The sequence below is a fragment of the Saccopteryx leptura genome, chromosome 3 (assembly GCF_036850995.1).
Source record: "Saccopteryx leptura isolate mSacLep1 chromosome 3, mSacLep1_pri_phased_curated, whole genome shotgun sequence".
NCBI lineage: Eukaryota > Metazoa > Chordata > Mammalia > Chiroptera > Emballonuridae > Saccopteryx > Saccopteryx leptura.
The window spans coordinates 119,808,008-119,826,873 of NC_089505.1; the positions used below are offsets into that span (position 1 = coordinate 119,808,008).

General features: G+C 43.6%; 1 protein-coding gene across 3 annotated transcripts in view; it reads right to left on the minus strand.

Annotated features, from left to right (window-relative positions):
- Positions 1 to 3,209: 3,209 nt before the first annotated feature.
- Positions 3,210 to 18,866, minus strand: part of GPBP1L1 (GC-rich promoter binding protein 1 like 1) — a 49,881-nt gene continuing 34,224 nt past the window's right edge. For all 3 annotated transcript variants that reach the window (XM_066376155.1, XM_066376157.1, XM_066376156.1), the window contains 5 exons: positions 10,107 to 10,247; positions 9,493 to 9,651; positions 7,188 to 7,312; positions 5,799 to 5,901; positions 3,210 to 4,075 (listed from right to left, as the gene is read on the minus strand). In XM_066376155.1, the coding sequence (XP_066232252.1) occupies positions 3,923 to 4,075; positions 5,799 to 5,901; positions 7,188 to 7,312; positions 9,493 to 9,651; positions 10,107 to 10,247 (681 nt within the window). In that variant the 3' untranslated portion in view covers positions 3,210 to 3,922. The remainder of the gene's footprint in view (positions 4,076 to 5,798; positions 5,902 to 7,187; positions 7,313 to 9,492; positions 9,652 to 10,106; positions 10,248 to 18,866) is intronic.

Sequence of the window (18,866 nt, forward strand, 5' to 3'; positions counted from 1 at the left end):
TATGGCGCCAAGTCTTGTTTTTTGCTCTGCAGCAATCTTCTTTGTGTTTTTTTATTTTTACTTTTTGTATTTTTCCGAAGCTGGAAACGAGGAGGCAGTCAGACAGACTCCCACATGTGCCCGACCGGGATCTACCTGGCACGCCCACCAGGGGGCGATGCTCTGCCCATCCGGGTCGTCGCTCTGTCGCGACCAGAGCCACTCTAGCGCCTGGAGCAGAGGCCAAGGAGCCATCCCCAGTGCCCGGGCCATCTTTGCTCCAATGGAGCCTTGGCTACAGGAGGGGAAGAGACAGACAGAGAGGAAGGAGAGGGGGAGGGGTGGAGAAGCAGATGGGCACTTCTCCTGTGTGCCCTGGCCAGGAATCGAACCCGGGACTTCCGCACGCCAGGCCGACGCTCTACCACTGAAACAACCGGCCAGGGCCTCTTCTTTGTGTTTTTTGTTACATGTGCCCTGAACTGATCAAGCACCAATAAGGCAGGTTTGTGTAAGATTCCACCTGATTTCCTCCAAACTTCCTCAAACCAGATCTTCATCCCATCCTGATTCATCTAACCCTTGTCATGAATGTGGACAATCACTCCTCGAGGAACGTCTTCTTTTGGCATTGTTTTGTGTTTGAAATCAGCATAGGAGGCAGTTTGGTTCCATTGGTACAAGCCAGAACAACTGTATAATGGCTCTTTTCATGTCCAATTTGTCTTCAGTTACAATTTTCACCCCCTTCTTATCAACAGTTTTTACTTGAGACATAAAATTGAAGGGGGACTCAGTCCATATTTGCGATCTGTCTGAACTCACACTGACGTGTCTTCTGATATTGAATGACAAAATGATGAAATTCAAGGACCTTTTGCTCATAGCTTTCAGGCATCTTTTGAGGAAGTCTGGTGTGTGTATGCATACTTAGTCCATTCCGTTTCATGAATGTGAAGCACCAGTTGTGTCCTTTGAAATCAGTAACTTCTTTTTCATCAGCAAGTCTTCCTGCCTCATGCTGAACCATCTTGTGGACCCAGGAATTCCAATTGCCCTTTGCTCTTCAATTCCCTCTCTAAATCAGGCCATTTTGCTGACTTGCCTCTCACAGCTGACTTGCCTCTGCCGTGGTGTTTTCAGTAGGGTTTTTCTTCCCATAGCCAGTCTCAGATTGATTTCTCAGAGGAGGACCAAACTTACGTTCAGCAGCACAATTTCCATTCACTTTTGCAAACTGGATCTCTTTTAACTTGAATTCAGCACTATATGAATATCTTTTCTGAGCCATGTCTGGGCAGACCGTGGCAATACGTAACCTACCGTAATATACACGTAACAAGTGTGAAATAATGAGCACAAAGACAAGCGCGAAAAAGCAAGAAATGCAAGTTAAAATATCTACAACAATGAGCGCAAAGACCAGCGCAAAAAAGCGGTAAATACAAGTAAAAAGAAACCTACAACCACTGTTATAAGATGCACCTTTTTAGACCCTGGATTTTTTGGAGAAAGTGTCTTATACATGGAGAAATACGGTATTTCCACAGCTTGCACATGGGTTGCTTATGCCACAAACAGAAGAGACTACAGTGCATTATGGTAGGCAGGGTCTTTCCCTTCCTAAGTTTTAGAATCTAGCAAATATCATTCTGGTCTGTCTCTAGCCTATTCCCCTTCTGGAGCCTATACTTCAAGTTAGTCATCTAACATGAAACCAGGCCTACTACTTCTCTGCTGTCACATATTAAGAGTATAATCTTGGACTTCTATATTCATTAGGGACTATGTATTGTAGGTACAGCCAGAGTGCCAGTGTCAGTAAATATCTGTTGCTTAAACATCTGCTTGTCTACCAGATCTTGGTCCAGGGGTCCCCAAACTTTTTACACAGGGGGCCAGTTCACTGTCCCTCAGACCGTTGGAGGGCCGGATTATTAAAAAAAACTATGAACAAATCCCTATGCAAACTGCACATATCTTATTTTAAAGTAAAAAAACAAAACGGGAACAAATACAATATTTAAAATAAAAAACAAGTAAATTTAAATCAAGAAACTGACCAGTATTTCAATGGGAACTATGGGCCTGCTTTTGGCTAATGAGATGGTCAATGTGCTCCTTTCATTGACCACCAATGAAAGAGGTGCCCCTTCTGGAAGTGCAGCGGGGGCCGGATAAATGGCTTCAGGGGGCCGCATGTGGTCCGCGGGCCGTAGTTTGGGGACCCATCTTGGTCTAAGGTTTCCTTTTTTTTTTTTTTTTTACAGGGACAGAGAGTGGGATAGATGGGGACAGACTACAGGAACGGAGAGAGATGAGAAGCATCAATCATCAGTTTTTAAATTGCGACACCTTAGTTGTTCATTGATTGCTTTCTCATATGTGCATTGACCGTGGGCCTACAGCAGACTGAGTAACGGTTAACTGTAACCCCTTCCTTGAGCCAGCGACCTTGGCTCAAGCTGGTGACCTCGGGGTCTCGAACCTGGGTCTTCTGCATCCCAGTCTGATGCTCTATCCACTGCGCCACCACCTGGTCAGGCTAAGGTTTCCTTTTCTTAAAAAATTATTTTTATTTATTTATTTATTTAAGAGGAGATAGAGAGAGAGAGAGTGGGAGAGAGAGAGAGAGAGAGAGAGAGAGAGAGAAGGGGGGAGAAGCAGGAAGCATCAACTCCCACACATGCCTTGCCCAGGCAAGCCCTGGGTTTTGAACCAGCAACCTTAGTGTTCCAGATTGACACTTGACCCACTGCGCCAGCACAGGTCAGGTAAAGGTTTCATTTTTAACATAACCGTTTATTCTCTTCCCTACTGGGCCGGTCATTCCTTGCATTCCCCCAGAGCTCTGCACAATGCCTGGGACACACGAGAACCTGCAGAATATTTGCTGAATGAGAAAACCTGCCCCCTCCACTGGTCACCCAGCCAGCATCAACTCAAACCCTTTCCCCTGTTGTTCTGTAGCAGGAAACCTGAGGCAGACCTTCTTTAATATTCGTACATTAGTAAATATACGGGCAGTGAACAACAGCTTCAGTAAAGAAACCTGGGTTTCTGATTTTATTACTGGTAATTTATTGCATGGGTTTTTCTGCATCAAAAAAGTAGCTGCTAAAAGGAGAAAAATAGGTATCCGAATTAAATGTTCCTCAGACTGCTAGAATTCCCCTTAAAAAAACCACTCATCTAATTTTTAAAGAAAATATACCTTTTACACAAGACAATCCAAACTGATGCAAAATATTTATTCCAAGTTAGTTATTTTATGCAGTAGTTTTACCCTCAAGACTTGTGATAACCACATCTTTTAAATCTGTAAATAATGTTATCAAAATAATCTTAATCTTTGAAATCTCACAAAAATTTATATTTTACAATCCACCCTGAATATCAAGGCTGCAAGAATAACACATTTCCTATATCCAAATATTTTACAGCTGTACCCCCCCAACAAAACAAAACAAAACACAACCCACATATGCTTGGTTAAGGGCTAACGTTACCCGAGCAGCCAAAAATAAAATAAAATATCCAAATTATTAGCATTAATTTAATACAATTATAACTTCAATAGTCACTTTGTCATTGACAATGATTGCTTGAGCACAGGGGTTGGTGCCCCAAGGGCTGGTGGAAGCCACAGCTGCAGGCGTCTCTCCTCCTCTCTGCACTGCCAGCTCCCACTTGTGCATCGCCCCATATATACTGTGTGTGTGTATTTTAAAAAACTTTCCCACCACACAAATTTCTCTCTATTAAGCAGATAACAGGAAAGAACAACAAAAGCTAAATAAGCCAATCGCTCTCTTTGGGATATGATTATTTCCCTTGTGCATGAAATATTCAACAAAACATAAAAGGAAAAGATTTCTTTTGTATACCCCTTCAGCACTCAAGCTGAGTTTGTGGGTCAGATTTAACTGTGAACATTACACGCCTACTTCCAGGCATCGTCATCTGATGTTTCACTGCTACTGGTTTCTGTGTCTGAATCCTCAAACTCTGCTTTACAAGTGCTTCTCCAAGGGGAGAACAGGCTGGAACTGCGGCTCTGCAAGAAGCCATTCTTCCCAAAGCCATTTCTTCTCAGCTGTGGGAAACAAAGAAACAAAACAAAACAAAACAAAACATCAATATCTACACTGGCCTAAGGGAGCTGGGAAAGGCTGGGCCTCAGTTCAATTCTAGGTGGAATAGAGAGGGAAGCCCCCCTGAGAGATCAAAGATTTCTTGTAGCAGTGCTCATCAAGCTTTAACATAAATCATCAAGGGATCTGTTTAAAATGCAGATTCAGGGCTGGCTTTAGCTCAGTGGTTCCTTCAAGTCAAGTTCACTTGTTTAACCCTTTGAGTAGTATGAACATTTATGTACGTCCTCGTGCCTCCTGACCATCCAGAGTACAATTGTACGTATGTAAGGCAACATGAAAAAAAGGCAAATATATGTTCTTCTTGTTTCCATAAATTGGTTATCAAACAAGATTTTCAGTTAATAAAACTGTAACTGGAACTAATTTCATTTTTTGAAAAAAAAAAAAAAAAAAAACGAACAAAAAACACCTCATTGCCGGGGGTACAAGCATAAAAAAAACTCACTACTCAAAGGGCAAAAGTGCAGATTCATGAACAAAACGACTGGAGTAGGGTTTAAGATTCCGTATTTCTACAAGTTCTTAGGTGATGACAATGATAGGGAAAACAGAATTTTGAATAACAAAGTCTTTTAGTTCATAACAGTGGTCGGAAGACTCATTAGTCAACAGAGCCAAATATCAACAGTACAACGACTGAAATTTTTTTTAAGAGCCAAATTTTTTAAACTTAAATTATATATAGGTAGGTACAATGTTATTAACTTAATTAGGGTACTCCTAAGCTGGCCTTTGCACCCGCACGTGGTATTTTGTGGAAGAGCCACACTCAACGGGCCAAAGCATGTGGCTTGTGAGCTGCGGTTTGCCCACCACTGGTCTATAGTTTTGCTTTGTAGGACACAATTATTTATGCTTTAAATATACACTACCAGGACATAAGCTCTATGAGGTTTGTAGAGACCCCACCAGTCTTATCTATTGTTGTAAACCCTAAGGTCTGGCAGTATTTTACTCAGAGAAGGAATACAGGTATTTGTTGAATAAATTAAAATTTGGCTTCTTGGCTCTGGCTAGCATACCAGAGGAAAATCAGAGCTAAAACCAGAGGAGGGCGAGAGTCTGTTTCCCTAGGGTCCAAGGGCTCAGGCTATAACTTTGGAACACACCTGTATGATTCTTATAATGGGTTAAAGCTTTCAGAATGAAAGAACACAGTACTTTCTGAAATCTGCTAACTACTGACCGGGTTTTTGTATACAACACTGGAGATCCCTATTGCCTACCCTGGCTGGGTAGCTCAGTTGGTTAGTCCTGTCCTCATAGGCCTATTGCCTAGGCAGATTTAAATGTTCTATATTTCTACTATAGCAACTATCTAGTTTCTTTCCCTCCCCTCCTCTCTCCTTCCCTTCTTTAAGATTTTATTTATTGATTGGGGGGGGGGGAGGGGGAGGGGAGAAAGGTGGGTAGGAGCAGGAAGCATCAACTCCTAGTTGCTTAGCAGTTGTTTCTCATATGTGCCTTAACCGAACAAGCCCAGGGTATGGAACCAGGGACCTCAGGGTTCCACATTGGCACTTTATCCATTTAGCCACAACATGTCAGACTATAGTTTCTTTTATAAAGTCCTTCTCTCACACTAAACTGGACTCCCTAAGGGCAACGACGTCCTGACTCCTCATCTTCGTACTCGTTAACCGGACTCCAGGAAAGACATACCTGCTCTGTCTTCATGTGAAACTCTTTGAGCTCATCCTCCGTGAGGGGAAGGCAATTCTCATCATTTTCAGGATACTCCTGCCATCCCATTGCTTTCAATAACCTGGAGAAGGCAAGTCAGACAAAACAAACAAAAAAATGACAACTTTAAGAGTAAGTGAGAAGTCCACAACTTTCCACAGAGAATTTTCATGCCCAGGGGCAATGGTAATAACTGGGATGTTAAAGAAACTTAGGACCTGTGGTGCCTCAGTGGATAAAGCGTCGACCTGGAATGCTGAGGTTGCCGGTTCAAATCCCTGGGCTCGCCTGGTCAAGGCACATACAGGAAGCAACTATTACTTGTAGATGCTTCCCGCTTCTCCCCCATCTTTCTCACTCTCCCGCTCTTTCTCTCTCTCTCTCCCTCCTCTATCCAAAAATCAATAAATAAAATCTAAAAAAAAAAAAAGGAAGAAGAAACTTAAGTTCTTCTTTTCTCCCCAGTGGGATAAGCTTTAATTATTGTTATTTAGGTGCTTATAATTAAATGGGGGAGTTCCACAGTTGTATTTTATAGAGCATAAGAACTATAGAGAAGAGATAGTAAAAGCAGCAGTAAATAAGACAGCATAGCCCTGGCTGGGTAGCTCAGTTGGTTAGTCCTGTCCTCATAGGCCAAGGTTGCAGGTTAGATCCCTACTCAGGGCACATATAAGAATCGAGCAAGAAATGCATAAATAAGTGGAACAACAAACTGATGGTTGTCCCTGCCCAAAATCAAGAAAAAAAAAAAAAAAAAGGACGGCACAAAAGGCAAACTGCAAGGGCCATCTCTATCCCATAGACAAAACAGAGGAATAAATCTCATTTTTGTTGCATAAGCAAATTAGAACATTTCCACAGGCACTGCAATTCTCTTTCAATTTCAATGGCATTATGGTCTCCTTCATAAACTTGTGAACCCTCAAGTTCCTCTGGATAGGAGCCTCCTTTCAAGAAGGTACTATCATATTTCGCAGGCCCATGTGCCATCCAGCTGCCCAGACAGCTGGCTGCTGTGTTCAAGGCCCTCAAAAGGGGTATTATGGTAACTTCTTTATCACGCTAGGAGGGACCAAGGGATCAACAGTCTCAAGAAAGAGGGTCCCCTCTACCCTTATCAACAGGAGTCATAAAACTGAGCCTGAAACTAAATTACACAAAATCCTTACAGAGGAGTATGAAAAAGCTGGTTGAGTCTATAAAGGAACACCCACTGAGAAACAGGCCAATCTGGGGCACATAGAACAGGTAGAGTGCTCATGAGACCTCTCTGCTTGCTGGACTCAATCGGAGGTGTTGTCTTAAGTATGGTCCAGCTTCTTGCAGGCCACACACAGCATGCCCTGTAATGTGATCCTTACTCACCTGTGCTCTGCTTCCAGTGAGTGTGACAGGACCTCCCCTTCTTCCTCTACAGAGAGAGGTAGGCCATTCTGATGACAGCATTCCTCTCCATTTTCCTTTGGTTCAGGCGTGCTGTTGTCCTCCAACTACAATAAGGAAAAAGGGACCTGTGGTGGTGCAGTGGATAAAGCATCGACCTGGAAATGCTGAGGTCGCCAGTTCAAAACCCTGCGCTTGCCTGGTCAAGGCACATATGGGAGTTGATGCTTCCTGCTCCTCCCTCTGTCTCTCTCTCCCCTGTCTCTCTCTCTCCCCCCCACACACTCTCTAAAATGAATAAATAAAATGAAATAAAAAAAAAAAATAAAAATAAAAGAAAAAGGAACACACTTGGTTTGATTATCCTTTGTGGCAAGATAAGCAATCTAGAAGATTAAGGAGGCCATGGCCGAGATATAGAGCATTGGCCCGGCGTGTGGAAGTCCCAGGCTCATTCCCCAGTCAGAGCACGTAGAAGTGCCCACCCGCTTCTCCACCCCCTTCCCCTCTTTCTCTCTCTCCCTCTCCTGCAGCCATGGCTTCATTGGAACAAGTTGGCCCCAGGCGCTGAGGATGGCTCCATGGCCTCCACCTCAGGTGCTGAGAAGAGCTTGGTTGCTGAGCAACAGAGCAGCACCCCAGATGGGCAGAGCATCGCCCCCTAGTGGGCCTGCTGGGTGGATCCTGGTTGGGGGACATGTCGGAGTCTGTCTCTGCCTCCCCTACTCTCACTGAATTAAAAAAAAAAAAAAAAGAAAAGAAAAGAAAGAAAGAAGATTAAGGAGTCATAACCCAGGAAAATGCTTTCCAGAAGACAACATCAACCCTTAGGTTTCCTCCATTTAAAAATAAGGACTTGCTTACTTTGCCAAGATTTCCAAAGGATACCAACTGGCCACCATCTATAGGTTATGTCAACTGTGGCAGGAACTAGTAGATATCTACGTTAGTACTGGAATAAAATACAATTCTAACCAACAAAAGATTCTATAATTTACCAGTTCTTATAGAACTGACCAATTCAAGACTTCATCAGTGTAGCCCTTGCTGGTTGGCTCAGTGGTAGAGCGTCGGCCTGGCGTGCAGGAGTCCCGGGTTTGATTCCCGGCCAGGGCACACAGGAGAAGCGCCCATCTGCTTCTCCACCCCTCCCCCTCTCCTTCCTCTCTGTCTCTCTCTTCCCCTCCGCAGCCAAGGCTCCATTGGAGCAAAAGATGGCCCGGGCGCTGGGGATGGCTCCTTGGCCTCTGCCCCAGGCGCTAGAGTGGCTCTGGTCGTGGCAGAGCGTCGCCCCTGGTGGGCGTGCCAGGTGGATCCCGGTCGGGCGCATGCGGGAGTCTGACTGTCTCTCCCCATTTCCAGCTTCAGAAAAATACAAAAAAAAAAAAAAAAAGTAAACAACACCGAGTCCCAAGACAACTATCATTAAAACAAGCTCAATATGGCCTGACTAGGCGGTTGCGCAGTGGTTCGAGCTTTGGACTGGGATGCAGAAGGACCCAGGTTCGAGACCCCGAGGTCGCCAGCTTGAGTGCGAGCTCATCTGGCTGAGCAAAAAAAAAAAAAAAAAGCTCACCAGCTTGGACCCAAGGTCACTGGCTCGAGCAAGGGGTTACTCGGTCTGCTGATCAAGGCACATATGAGAAAGCAATCAATGAACAACTAAGGCACCGCAACGAAAAACTGATGATTGATGCTTCTCCTCTCTCTCCATTCCTGTCTGTCTTTCCCTATCTATCACTCTCTCGGACACTCTCTCTGTTCCTGTAAAAACAAAAACAAAAACAAGCTCAATATGAAGTCTGTATTAAATTTACAACATGCTGTTACTCTTACAGATATTTCTCTGTACATTTAAAAAACTTGCCACATCTTGCCTGACCAGGCGGTGGCGCAGTGGATAGAGCGTTGGACTGGGATGTGGAAGACCTAGGTTCGAGACCCTGAGGTTGCCAGCTTGAGTGTGGGCTCATCTGATTTGAGCAAAGCTCCCCAGCTTGGACCCAAGGTCGCTGGCTTGAGCAAGGGGTTACACAGTCTGCTGAAGGCCCATGGTCAAGGCACATATGAGAAAGCAATCAATGAACAACTAAGGTGTCGCAACAAAAAACTGATGATTGATGCTTCTCATCTCTGTTCCTGTCTGTCTGTCCCTATCTACCCCTCTCTCTGTCCCTGTAAAAAACAAACAAAAAAACTTGCCACATTTTTCTTTTAAGAAGAAAAAAATCACACATATAACAGAGGAAAACACCTATGTTGCCCCAGAAAAATCCTATGCTCTTACATCCTCCAGCTTGTCACTGTCTCTGTTCTCTGAGAAGTCCCCATTCCGGTCATCCTTCAGAGTCTTCAGAAACTCGCTTTTTCTGTCGGTAGTTCGGCGGGTCAACTTGGTCAGACGAGAGGAGCTGATCTCAATTGGAGGAGTGGTGCTGGAGGGACTCTGCAAATACCACAAATAGGTTGCTCCTGATAGTAAACAGCAATAATTCTGGGATTCTCTGGGTCAACTTCTACATGGTACTAATTTCCAGAATCTGGTAGCCTGTTCATTCTGTCTTTTACTAAAAAAACCCCCACACTATCCTTTTCATTTAAACAGACTTCAACTTTGCTGGTTTTTATAGTTAAGAATGGATGGCTAATATAGCACCTCTTTGATTTTTCTGCAGATGTCAGCATAATATCAGTCTAACAGGCTGACCTTTGACTACCAGAGCAACTACCCCACCCACCTTCTGCCCAGCTTTGCATGCTAATGGAAACAACCACTGAACAAGTGACACACCTACAAAGGAAACAGAGTTAGAGCTGTACATGCCATATTGTCATATTGCGTATGTTGTAAAAATAAATGGGAAACAGCAACTTTAGAAAAGGCCTCTGCTTTATCCTCACCTCTTTGGGAGAGCTTAAAACTGTGCCAACAGCCAGTACTACTGGTTTGGTAACAGAGATTGGACTGGTAAAAGCAGACTCCCGGGTAGAAGGAAGGGATCCTGATTTGTGTTCCATTCTGTTAGCTTTCCACACACTGGGCTACATGGGAGGAAAGAACAAATCAGTCAGAAAAGGCATGGAGATAGAAGCTCCGCTTGTAAGATCATAGGCAAAGAGTGAAACGTTACATGGAAACCAGAGTTCCCAGAGTTTACCTGTTTCAATGTGTTTGGGAGGTTAGCAACCTCTTAGGCAACTGAAATAAAAAGGCAGATGGAATGAAAAGATCCATGGGATATTAATAGGTATTTCTCAAAAAGAGAACATTACTTCAGTAAGCCTGGGAGGTGCTGGGATGCATAAAGTTCAACAGGTTTCTTTACTGTTCTATTTCTCAAAGCACTTAACTATACATGTGAATTTGAAAAGCAGATATGTTTTCCAAACTTAAGTTATCCCCAAATACTGTCTTTTATAGCTTGTTAACCTCAGTGTAATCCTGATACCTTAAAAAACAGACAAACAAAGCACACCAGAAAAATGCTGTTTTCTAGGAACGAACTTCAACAGCAGGAGGATAGTTCCAGTCTAGAATGGGCAAAAGTAACTGGCTGGACAATCCTGTTTAGTCTAGAGGCCCTTCTTTTCCTCAGCGTTGTGGGGTCTGGCCCCAATTACGATGGCACCATAGCTGGAATACAGTCAAACCACACTGAGAACAGGGAAGACAAAGCATGTCAAAGGAGTGAGGCTGAAATAGGTGAAAAACATCTTTCTCCATTGTGAAACAATTAAAACCAAGAGATTTTCACAACAAAGGAAGGGTCTGAGTGAAAATTATTTTGCCCTTGCCAGGTAGCTCAGCTGATTAGTGTGTCATCCCAATATGTCAGGTTGCAGGTATGATCCCAGTCAGGGCACATACAGGAATCATCCAATGAATACATGGAATAGTAGAACAGCGAATCTATGTGTTTTTTTTTTCTCTCTCTTAAAAGAAAAAAAAAATCTCAGTAATAAAGAGGACACTAAGGGCTTCAGGAAGGAAATTAACTATCTATAATGTACCAGATGCTTGTCATACCCTTTTATTCAATTACTATTATTATTTTAAATTGCCTGACTTATGGTGGCACAGTGGATAAAGTATCAACCTGGTATGTTGAGGTCTCTAGTATAAAACCCTGGGCTTGTCATGCCCAATCTGAGAATCAACTACTGAGTTGATGCTTCCCACTCTTCTCCCCACTTCTCTCTTTCTTAAAAAAAAATTTGGCCTGACCTGTGGTGGCGCAGTGGATAAAGCGTCGACCTGGAAATGCTGAGGTCGCCGGTTCGAAACCCTGGGCTTGCCTGGTCAAGGCACATATGGGAGTTGATGCTTCCAGCTCCTCCCCCCTTCTCTCTCTCTCTCTGTCTCTCTCCCTCTCTCTGTCTCTCTCTCTCCCTCTCTCTGTCCTCTCTAAAAATGAATAAATAAAAAAAAAAAAAAAATTTTTTTTTTTAAAAATCAATAAAATCTTTAAATAAATAAAAAAAGAGCTGTTCCTATATGTGCCCTGAACCAGGATCGAACCTATAAACTTTGCTTATCAGGACGATGCTCTAACCAGCCAAGCTATCAGGTTAGAACAATTAAAAAAAAAAATTTTTTTGCACGTGTGTGCCCATGAGACAGACAGGAATGCAGAGAGATGAGAAGCGTCAATTCTTCGTTCTGGCACCTTAGTTGTTCCTTGATTGCTTTCTCATATGTACCTTGATGGGGTGGATGGGAGGGGGATGCTAGCCAAGCCAGTAACCGCTGGGCTCAAGCCATCAACCCCACACTCAAGCTGGTAAGCTGGAGGTCAAGTTGGATGAGCCAGTGTTAAAGTTGGCAACCTTGGGTTTTCTAACCATGGTCCTCAGCATCCCAGGCTAACATTCTATCCACTGTGCAACCGCCTGGTCAGACTGTTTTGATTACTGTATTTCCCTATATATAAGATACACTTTTTTTCCTGAAAAAATGTGGGGTCTAAAAGCTGGGTGCGTCTAATACAGTGGTTGTAGATATTTTACTTGAGTTTCCCGCCTTTTCACACTTGATTTTGTACTCTTTGTTGAAGACAGTGATTCGTCATCACAGATCAGGACAAGCTAATGAATGAAAGTTTTGACAGTGACGAGGAGTTCTATGAAATTTATGATGAATCAAACTTGAGTTCAATAACTTTATGTAATACTTTCTTTCAAATTTCAGGCCCCAAAATTAAGGAGCGTCATATACATGTGAAAATATGATAATCCTTAACCAATCAGGTATAATTATTTTTATTTTTTCCCCTTTTTCCTCTTTAAGAGGAGGGGAGACAAAGACAGAATCCCGCATACCCCTCGACCAGGATCCATCCCTTGCTCCTGTCTGGGGCAGATGCTCTGTCCATCTGGGACAATGCTTGCAACCAAGCTATTTTTAGCACCCGAGGGGAGGCTCCATAGAGCCATCCTCAGCATGCGCCCAGGCTGATGAGCTCAAACCAACTGAGCCATGGCTGCAGAAAGAGAGAAAGAGAGAAAGAGAGAGAGAGAGAGAGAGAGAGAGAGAAAGAGAAGAGGGAGGGGGGGAGAAGCAGATGGTCTCTTTTCCTACGTGCCCTGACCATGAATTGAACCCGGATGTTTACACACTGGCTCACACTCTACCACTATGCCAACTGGCCAGGAGCAATCAGGTATAATTTGTTGTTAACTTTTTATAGAGAATGACATCAAAGAAAGTTATGTAATTTGTCCAAGGTTACTCAATTAGTATGTGATATATTTTTATACAATGACTTCAAAAAATATGTATGATAGCCCTGGCCGTTTGGCTCAGTGGTAGAGCATCGGGCTGGTGTGCAGAAGTCCCAGGTTCGATTCCCGGCCAGGGCACATAGGAGAAGCACCCATCTGCTTCTCCACCCCCTCCTTCTCCTCTCTCCCTGTCTCTCTCTTCTCCTCCCTTAGCCGAGGCTCCATTGGAGCAAAAGTTGGCCCGGGCGCTGAGGATGGCTCCATGGCCTCACCTCAGACACTAGAATGGCTCTGGTCGCAACAGTGCAGCACTGCAGATGGGCAGAGCATCGCCCCCTGGTGGGCATGCTGGGTGGATCCCGTTCGGGCGCATGCGGGAGTCTGTCTGACTGCCTCCGTTTCCAACTTCAGGAAGAAAAAAAAAAAAAAACAACCCAAAAAATATACATGAGAAACTAATTGTTTTCTTGCTGTATCAACCAAATCTAAAGATGGCTGCTTATGTCAGGCTAAGTATCGGCAGGGTACAGAAACACTTGGGTTTCTGTTATAGTAAAAATGTTTAACAGGCATTGTTATATGCAATACGATACCTACATCTCTGCCCAACTTTATTTCAAATTGAGAAAACCACTATGACCCTTATCTTTATATTAGAAGAATTATACAGTGTGTCCGTAAAGTCATAGTGCACTTTTGACCAGTCACAGGAAAGCAACAAAAGACGATAGAAATGTGAAATCTGCACCAAATACAAGGAAAACCCTCCCAGTTTCTATAGGATGATGTGGCAGCATGTACGCATGCGCAGATGATGACGTAACACTGTGTATACAGCGGAGCAGCCCACGGCCATGCCAGTCGAGATGTGGACGGTACAGAGGAAAGTTCAGTGTGTTCTGTGGCTTGCTGAATTTGAATCCGTGACCAAAGTGCAATGTGAATATCGGCGTGTTTATAACAAAGCGCCACCACATAGGAATAACATTACTTGGTGGAATAAGCAGTTGAAGGAAACCAGCAGTTTGGTGGAGAAACCCCGTTCTGGTAGGCCATCAGTCAGTGACGAGTCTGTAGAGGCTATACGGGATAGCTACCTAAGGAGCCCTAAAAAATCTGTGCGTGAGCCCACATTGAACTGCACTGAATAGCTATGAAACTGGGAGAGTTTTCCTTTTATTTGGTGCAGATTTCACATTTCTATCATCTTTTGTTGCTTTCCTGTGACTGGTCAAAAGTGCACCATGACTTTACGGACACACTATGTAAAAATACACTCAAGTGAATCACGTAGCAACAACTGTTTTCTTTTTAAAATGTACTGTCTTGCCGGACTAGGCGGTGGTGCAGTGGATAGATCAGTGGCAGTCAACCTGGTCCCTACCGCCCACTAGTGGTCGTTCCAGCTTTCACGGTGGGCGGTAGCAGAGCAACCAAAGTATAAATAAAAAGACAAATTTAACTATAATAAGTTGTTTTATAAAGACTTATTCTGCCAAACTTAGCAAAAATCTGACATAAAGTACTCGGTAAGTAATTATTATTATATGCTTTAACTTGCTGTAACTCTGCTTTATAAATTTTATAAAGTAACTTCCCTACTTTATAAATCACCATTACTGTGGAACTGGTGGGTGGTTAGAAAATTTTACTACTAACAGAGATACAAAAGTGGGTGGTAGGTATAAAAAGGTTGACTACCCCTGGGATAGATCGTCGAACTGGAACACAAAGGACCCAGGTTTGAAACCCCAAGGTAGCCAACTTGAGCAAAGCCATCACTAGCTTGAACATGGGATCAGACATGACCCCATGGTTGCTGGCTTGAAGTCTAAGGTTTCTAGCTTGAGCAAGGGGTTACTCTCTCTGCTGTAGTCCCCTGGTCAAGGAATATATGAGAAAGCAATCAAGGAACAATTAAAGTGCTGCAAGAAAGAACTGATGCTTCTCTTCTTTCTCCTATGCCATCTGTCTCTCTCTCTTAAAAAAAAAATCTGTATCTATCCATCCATCCATCCATCCATCCATATTTAAATGTGCTGTCTTTGCCTGGTCTGTGGTGGCGCAGTTAATAAAATGTCAACCTGGGATGTTAAGGTTGTGGATTCGAAACCTTGGGCTTGTCCAGTGAAGGCATATATGACAAGCAATCAATGAACAACTAAAGTGAAGCAACTATGAGCTGATATTTTCTTTCTTTTCTTTTCTTTTTTTTTTGAGAGGAGGGGAGGCAGAGTCTCTTCCATGTGCATGGACCAGGATCCACCCAGCAATCCCCCTGTAGGGCAAGATGCTCTGCCCATCTGGGGCCATTGCTCTGTTGCTCAGCAACTGAACTCCTTTTTTTTTTTTTTAAAGGCCCTGAGTCAGAGGCCAGGAAGCCATCCACAGTGCCCCAACTTGCTCAAATCAATTGAGCCATGCTTGTGGGAGGGGAAAGAGATCGAGGGGGGGAGGAAGAGGAAGAAAGGGAGAGAGAGAGAGAGAGAGAGAGAGAGAAAAGAGAGAGCAGTGGAGAAGCAGATGCTTGCTTCTCCCATGTGTTCTGATTGGAAATCAATCCCTACACATCCACACACTGGGCCAATGCTCTACCACTGAGACAAACAGGTAGGGCTGAGTTGATACTTTTTTTTTTTTTTTTTTTTTACAGGGACAGAGAGAGGGATAGATAGGAACAGACAGACAGGAACGGAGAGAGATGAGAAGCATCAATCAGTTTTTTGTTGGGACACCCTAGTTGTTCATTGATTGCTTTCCCACATGTGCCCTGACCGCGGGCCTTCAGCAGACCTAGTAACCCCCTGCTCGAGCCAGCGACCTTGGGTCCAAGGTGGTGAGCTTTTTGCTCAAACCAGATGAGTGCATGCTCAAACTGGCGACCTTGGGGTCTCAAACCTGGGTCTTCCGCACCCCAGTCCGATGCTCTATCCACTGCACCACCACTGGTCAGGCTGAGTTGATACTTTTTGAGCCACCTACCGTCTCTCTGTAAAATCAATAAATAAAATCTTAAAAAAAAAAAGTGCTCTTTTCCGCCAAACTCCAAATCAACCCCAATTGTCCACCTCAAATGATCTTGTGCCTTCCCTTACTAGAATGAAAAACAGAAATCACTGAATCCAAACTTTCCCAAATTTCCTCCTCTGCACCTCAACTTCCCTTCATACCTTCTTCTTCTCTACCATTCATCATCTATATGTTCTCTTTGAGAATTTATCAATTATTTCTCCCTTGTCTTTTTACTCTCCCTCTCTCTAATAAATTCTTTTTTCTTTTTTTTTACAGGGACAGAGAGAGTCAGAGAGAGGGACAGCTAGGGACAGACAGACAGGAACAAAGAGAGATGAGAAGCATCAATCATCAGTTTTTCGTTGCGACACCTTAGGTTGTTCACTAATTGCTTCCTCATATGTGCCTTGACTGCGGACCTTCAGCACACTGAGAAAACCCTTGCTCAAGCCAGCGACGCCCACGCTCAAGCTGGCAACTTCTTCGGGGTCTTGAACCTGGGTCCTTCTGCATCCCAGTACAACGCTCTATGCACTGTGCCACTGCCTGGTCAGGCTAAGCCAGTGTTTTTCAACCCCTGGTCTGTGGGCCAGTGCCAGTTCGCCAGAAATTTCATGCTGGTGTGCAAAAGAGTTAATCACCCTCTATAATCCTATTTTTTAGATTTTATTTATTGATTTTTAGAAGAGGGGGAGAGTGAGAGTGTGAGCGTGAGAGAGAGAGTGAGAGTGAGAGAGAGAGAGAGAGAGAGAGAGAGAGAAACAGGGTAGAGAAGTGGGAAGCATCAACTTATAGTAGTTGCTTCCTGTATGTGCCTTGACTGGGCAAACCAAGGAATTTGAACCAGCAAACTCAGCGTTCCAGGTTGATGCTTTAATCCACTGAGCCACATTCTATAATCTTCATATAAGATCAGGGTGGTTACCTCTTTCACAGACTGGCACAAAATTTCTGGTGAACCGCAGTGGAAAACACTATGCAAGTCACCTAACTGGAGCTGGGGATAGAAGTTTTGGAACCAAACATATATTTTCCCTTGCACTATTATTATCCTTTCATTGCCTAACTTTTCAGCGTAAGACAGTATCTGCTGTCTTTCACTTCTTCATTATTGGTCACTATTTAATTCCCTGCAATACTCATCTCTAGCCCCGTTTTAATTAAATAGCTCTTTCCATAAGTCCTGTTCTATATATTCTATCCAAAGGCCAGTTCTTTCCTAACCTGTGGTGGTGCAGTGGATAAAACATTGACCTGAAATGCTGAGGTTGCCAGTTCAAGACCCTGGGCTTGCTGGTCAAGTCACATATGGGAGTTGATGCTTCCTGCTGCTCCTCCCCCTTTCTCCTCTCCCCTCTCTAAAAATGAATGAAGTCTTTAAAACGGGTCGGGAACCTATGGCTCGCGAGCCAGATGTGGCTCTTTTGATGGCTGCATCTGGCTCGCAGACAAATCTTTAATAATAATAAAAAATAACGTTAAAAATATAAAACATTTTCATGTATTACAATCCATTTCCTACCGCTCATGTTCCTGGTTGCGGGTAGCTGGAGCCAATCACAGCTGTCCTCTGGGACAACACCAAATTTTTATTGGATAATGCGTAATGTACATGAGTCGTTGTATGGCTCTCACAGAATTACATTTTTAAAATATGTGGCGTTCATGGCTGTCTCAGCCAAAAAGGTTCCCGACCCCTGCTTTAAGGTTTTATTTATTTATTTATAATTTTTTAAAATTTTACATTTTTATTTATTCATTTTTTTAAAGAGAGGAGACACAGAGAGAGAAAAAGACAGAGAGAGGAAAGAGATAGAAAGAACAGAGGGAGAAGCAGGAAGCATCAACTCCCATATGTGCCTTGACCAGGCAAGCCTGGGGTTTCGAACTGGCGACCTCAGCATTTCAGGTCAACGCTTTTACCCACTGCGCCACCACAGGTCAGGCTTAAATTTATTTTTTATTACAGAGACAGAGAGAGAGTCAGAGAGAGGAATAGACAAGGACAGACAGACAGAAACGAAGAGAGATGAAAAGCATCAATCATTAGTTTTTCGTTGCGCATTGCGACACCTTAGTTGTTCACTAATTGCTTTCTCACACGTGCCTTGACTGCGGGCCTTCAGCAGACTGAGTAACCCCTTGCTTGAGCCAGGGACCTTGGGTCCAAGCTGGTGAGCTTTTTGCTCAAGCCGGGGACCTCGGGGTCTCGAACCTGGGGCCTTGGCATCGTAGTCCGACGCTCTATCCACTGCACTACCACCCGGTCAGGCCCGACCCCTGCTTTAAAAACAAATAAACCCTGAATTCTTAACTTACCCTCTCCTTTTTATCCTTCAAGATGGGAGGCATTCTGGGACAATGGAAAGATCCCAGATGTGAAGTGAGACAAACCTAATTTAAGTGTCCAGCCTTAATTAGCTACATAACCTCATCACATAATTTCCTACATAATAGGATTATAGTAATATATGTAAAAGGCCTAGTGAATGTCTTAGAGAGTAGTAAGATGTCAGCCGAGTGGCAGTTGTTTCCTTTGCCACTTCAACTCCGAGTTCAAATATAACCTTATCTGTAGACTCTTGAGGACCCTCTCCAGGCAGAGGAGCACAGTATTGTTTATCTGTCTCTGTACTAGACAGTAAACTCTTTGAGATTATTTTGTGCCTCTAATAACCCACAGATTTTATACTGCTTAAAAAAATTAGGGGATATTTAAAAATGAATATGAAGCTATAAAATATCCCCTAATTTTTGTGAGCAGTATGGTAAATATTTGATGTTTAACAACTGTTTGTTGAACACTTATGAGTAAATGAATGGATAAATCCACAACTACCTACTAGTCATCTCACCTCTACCTTCACAGGCATCCCCAAACTATGGCCCGCGGGCCACATGCGGCCCCTTGAGGCCATTTATCCGGCC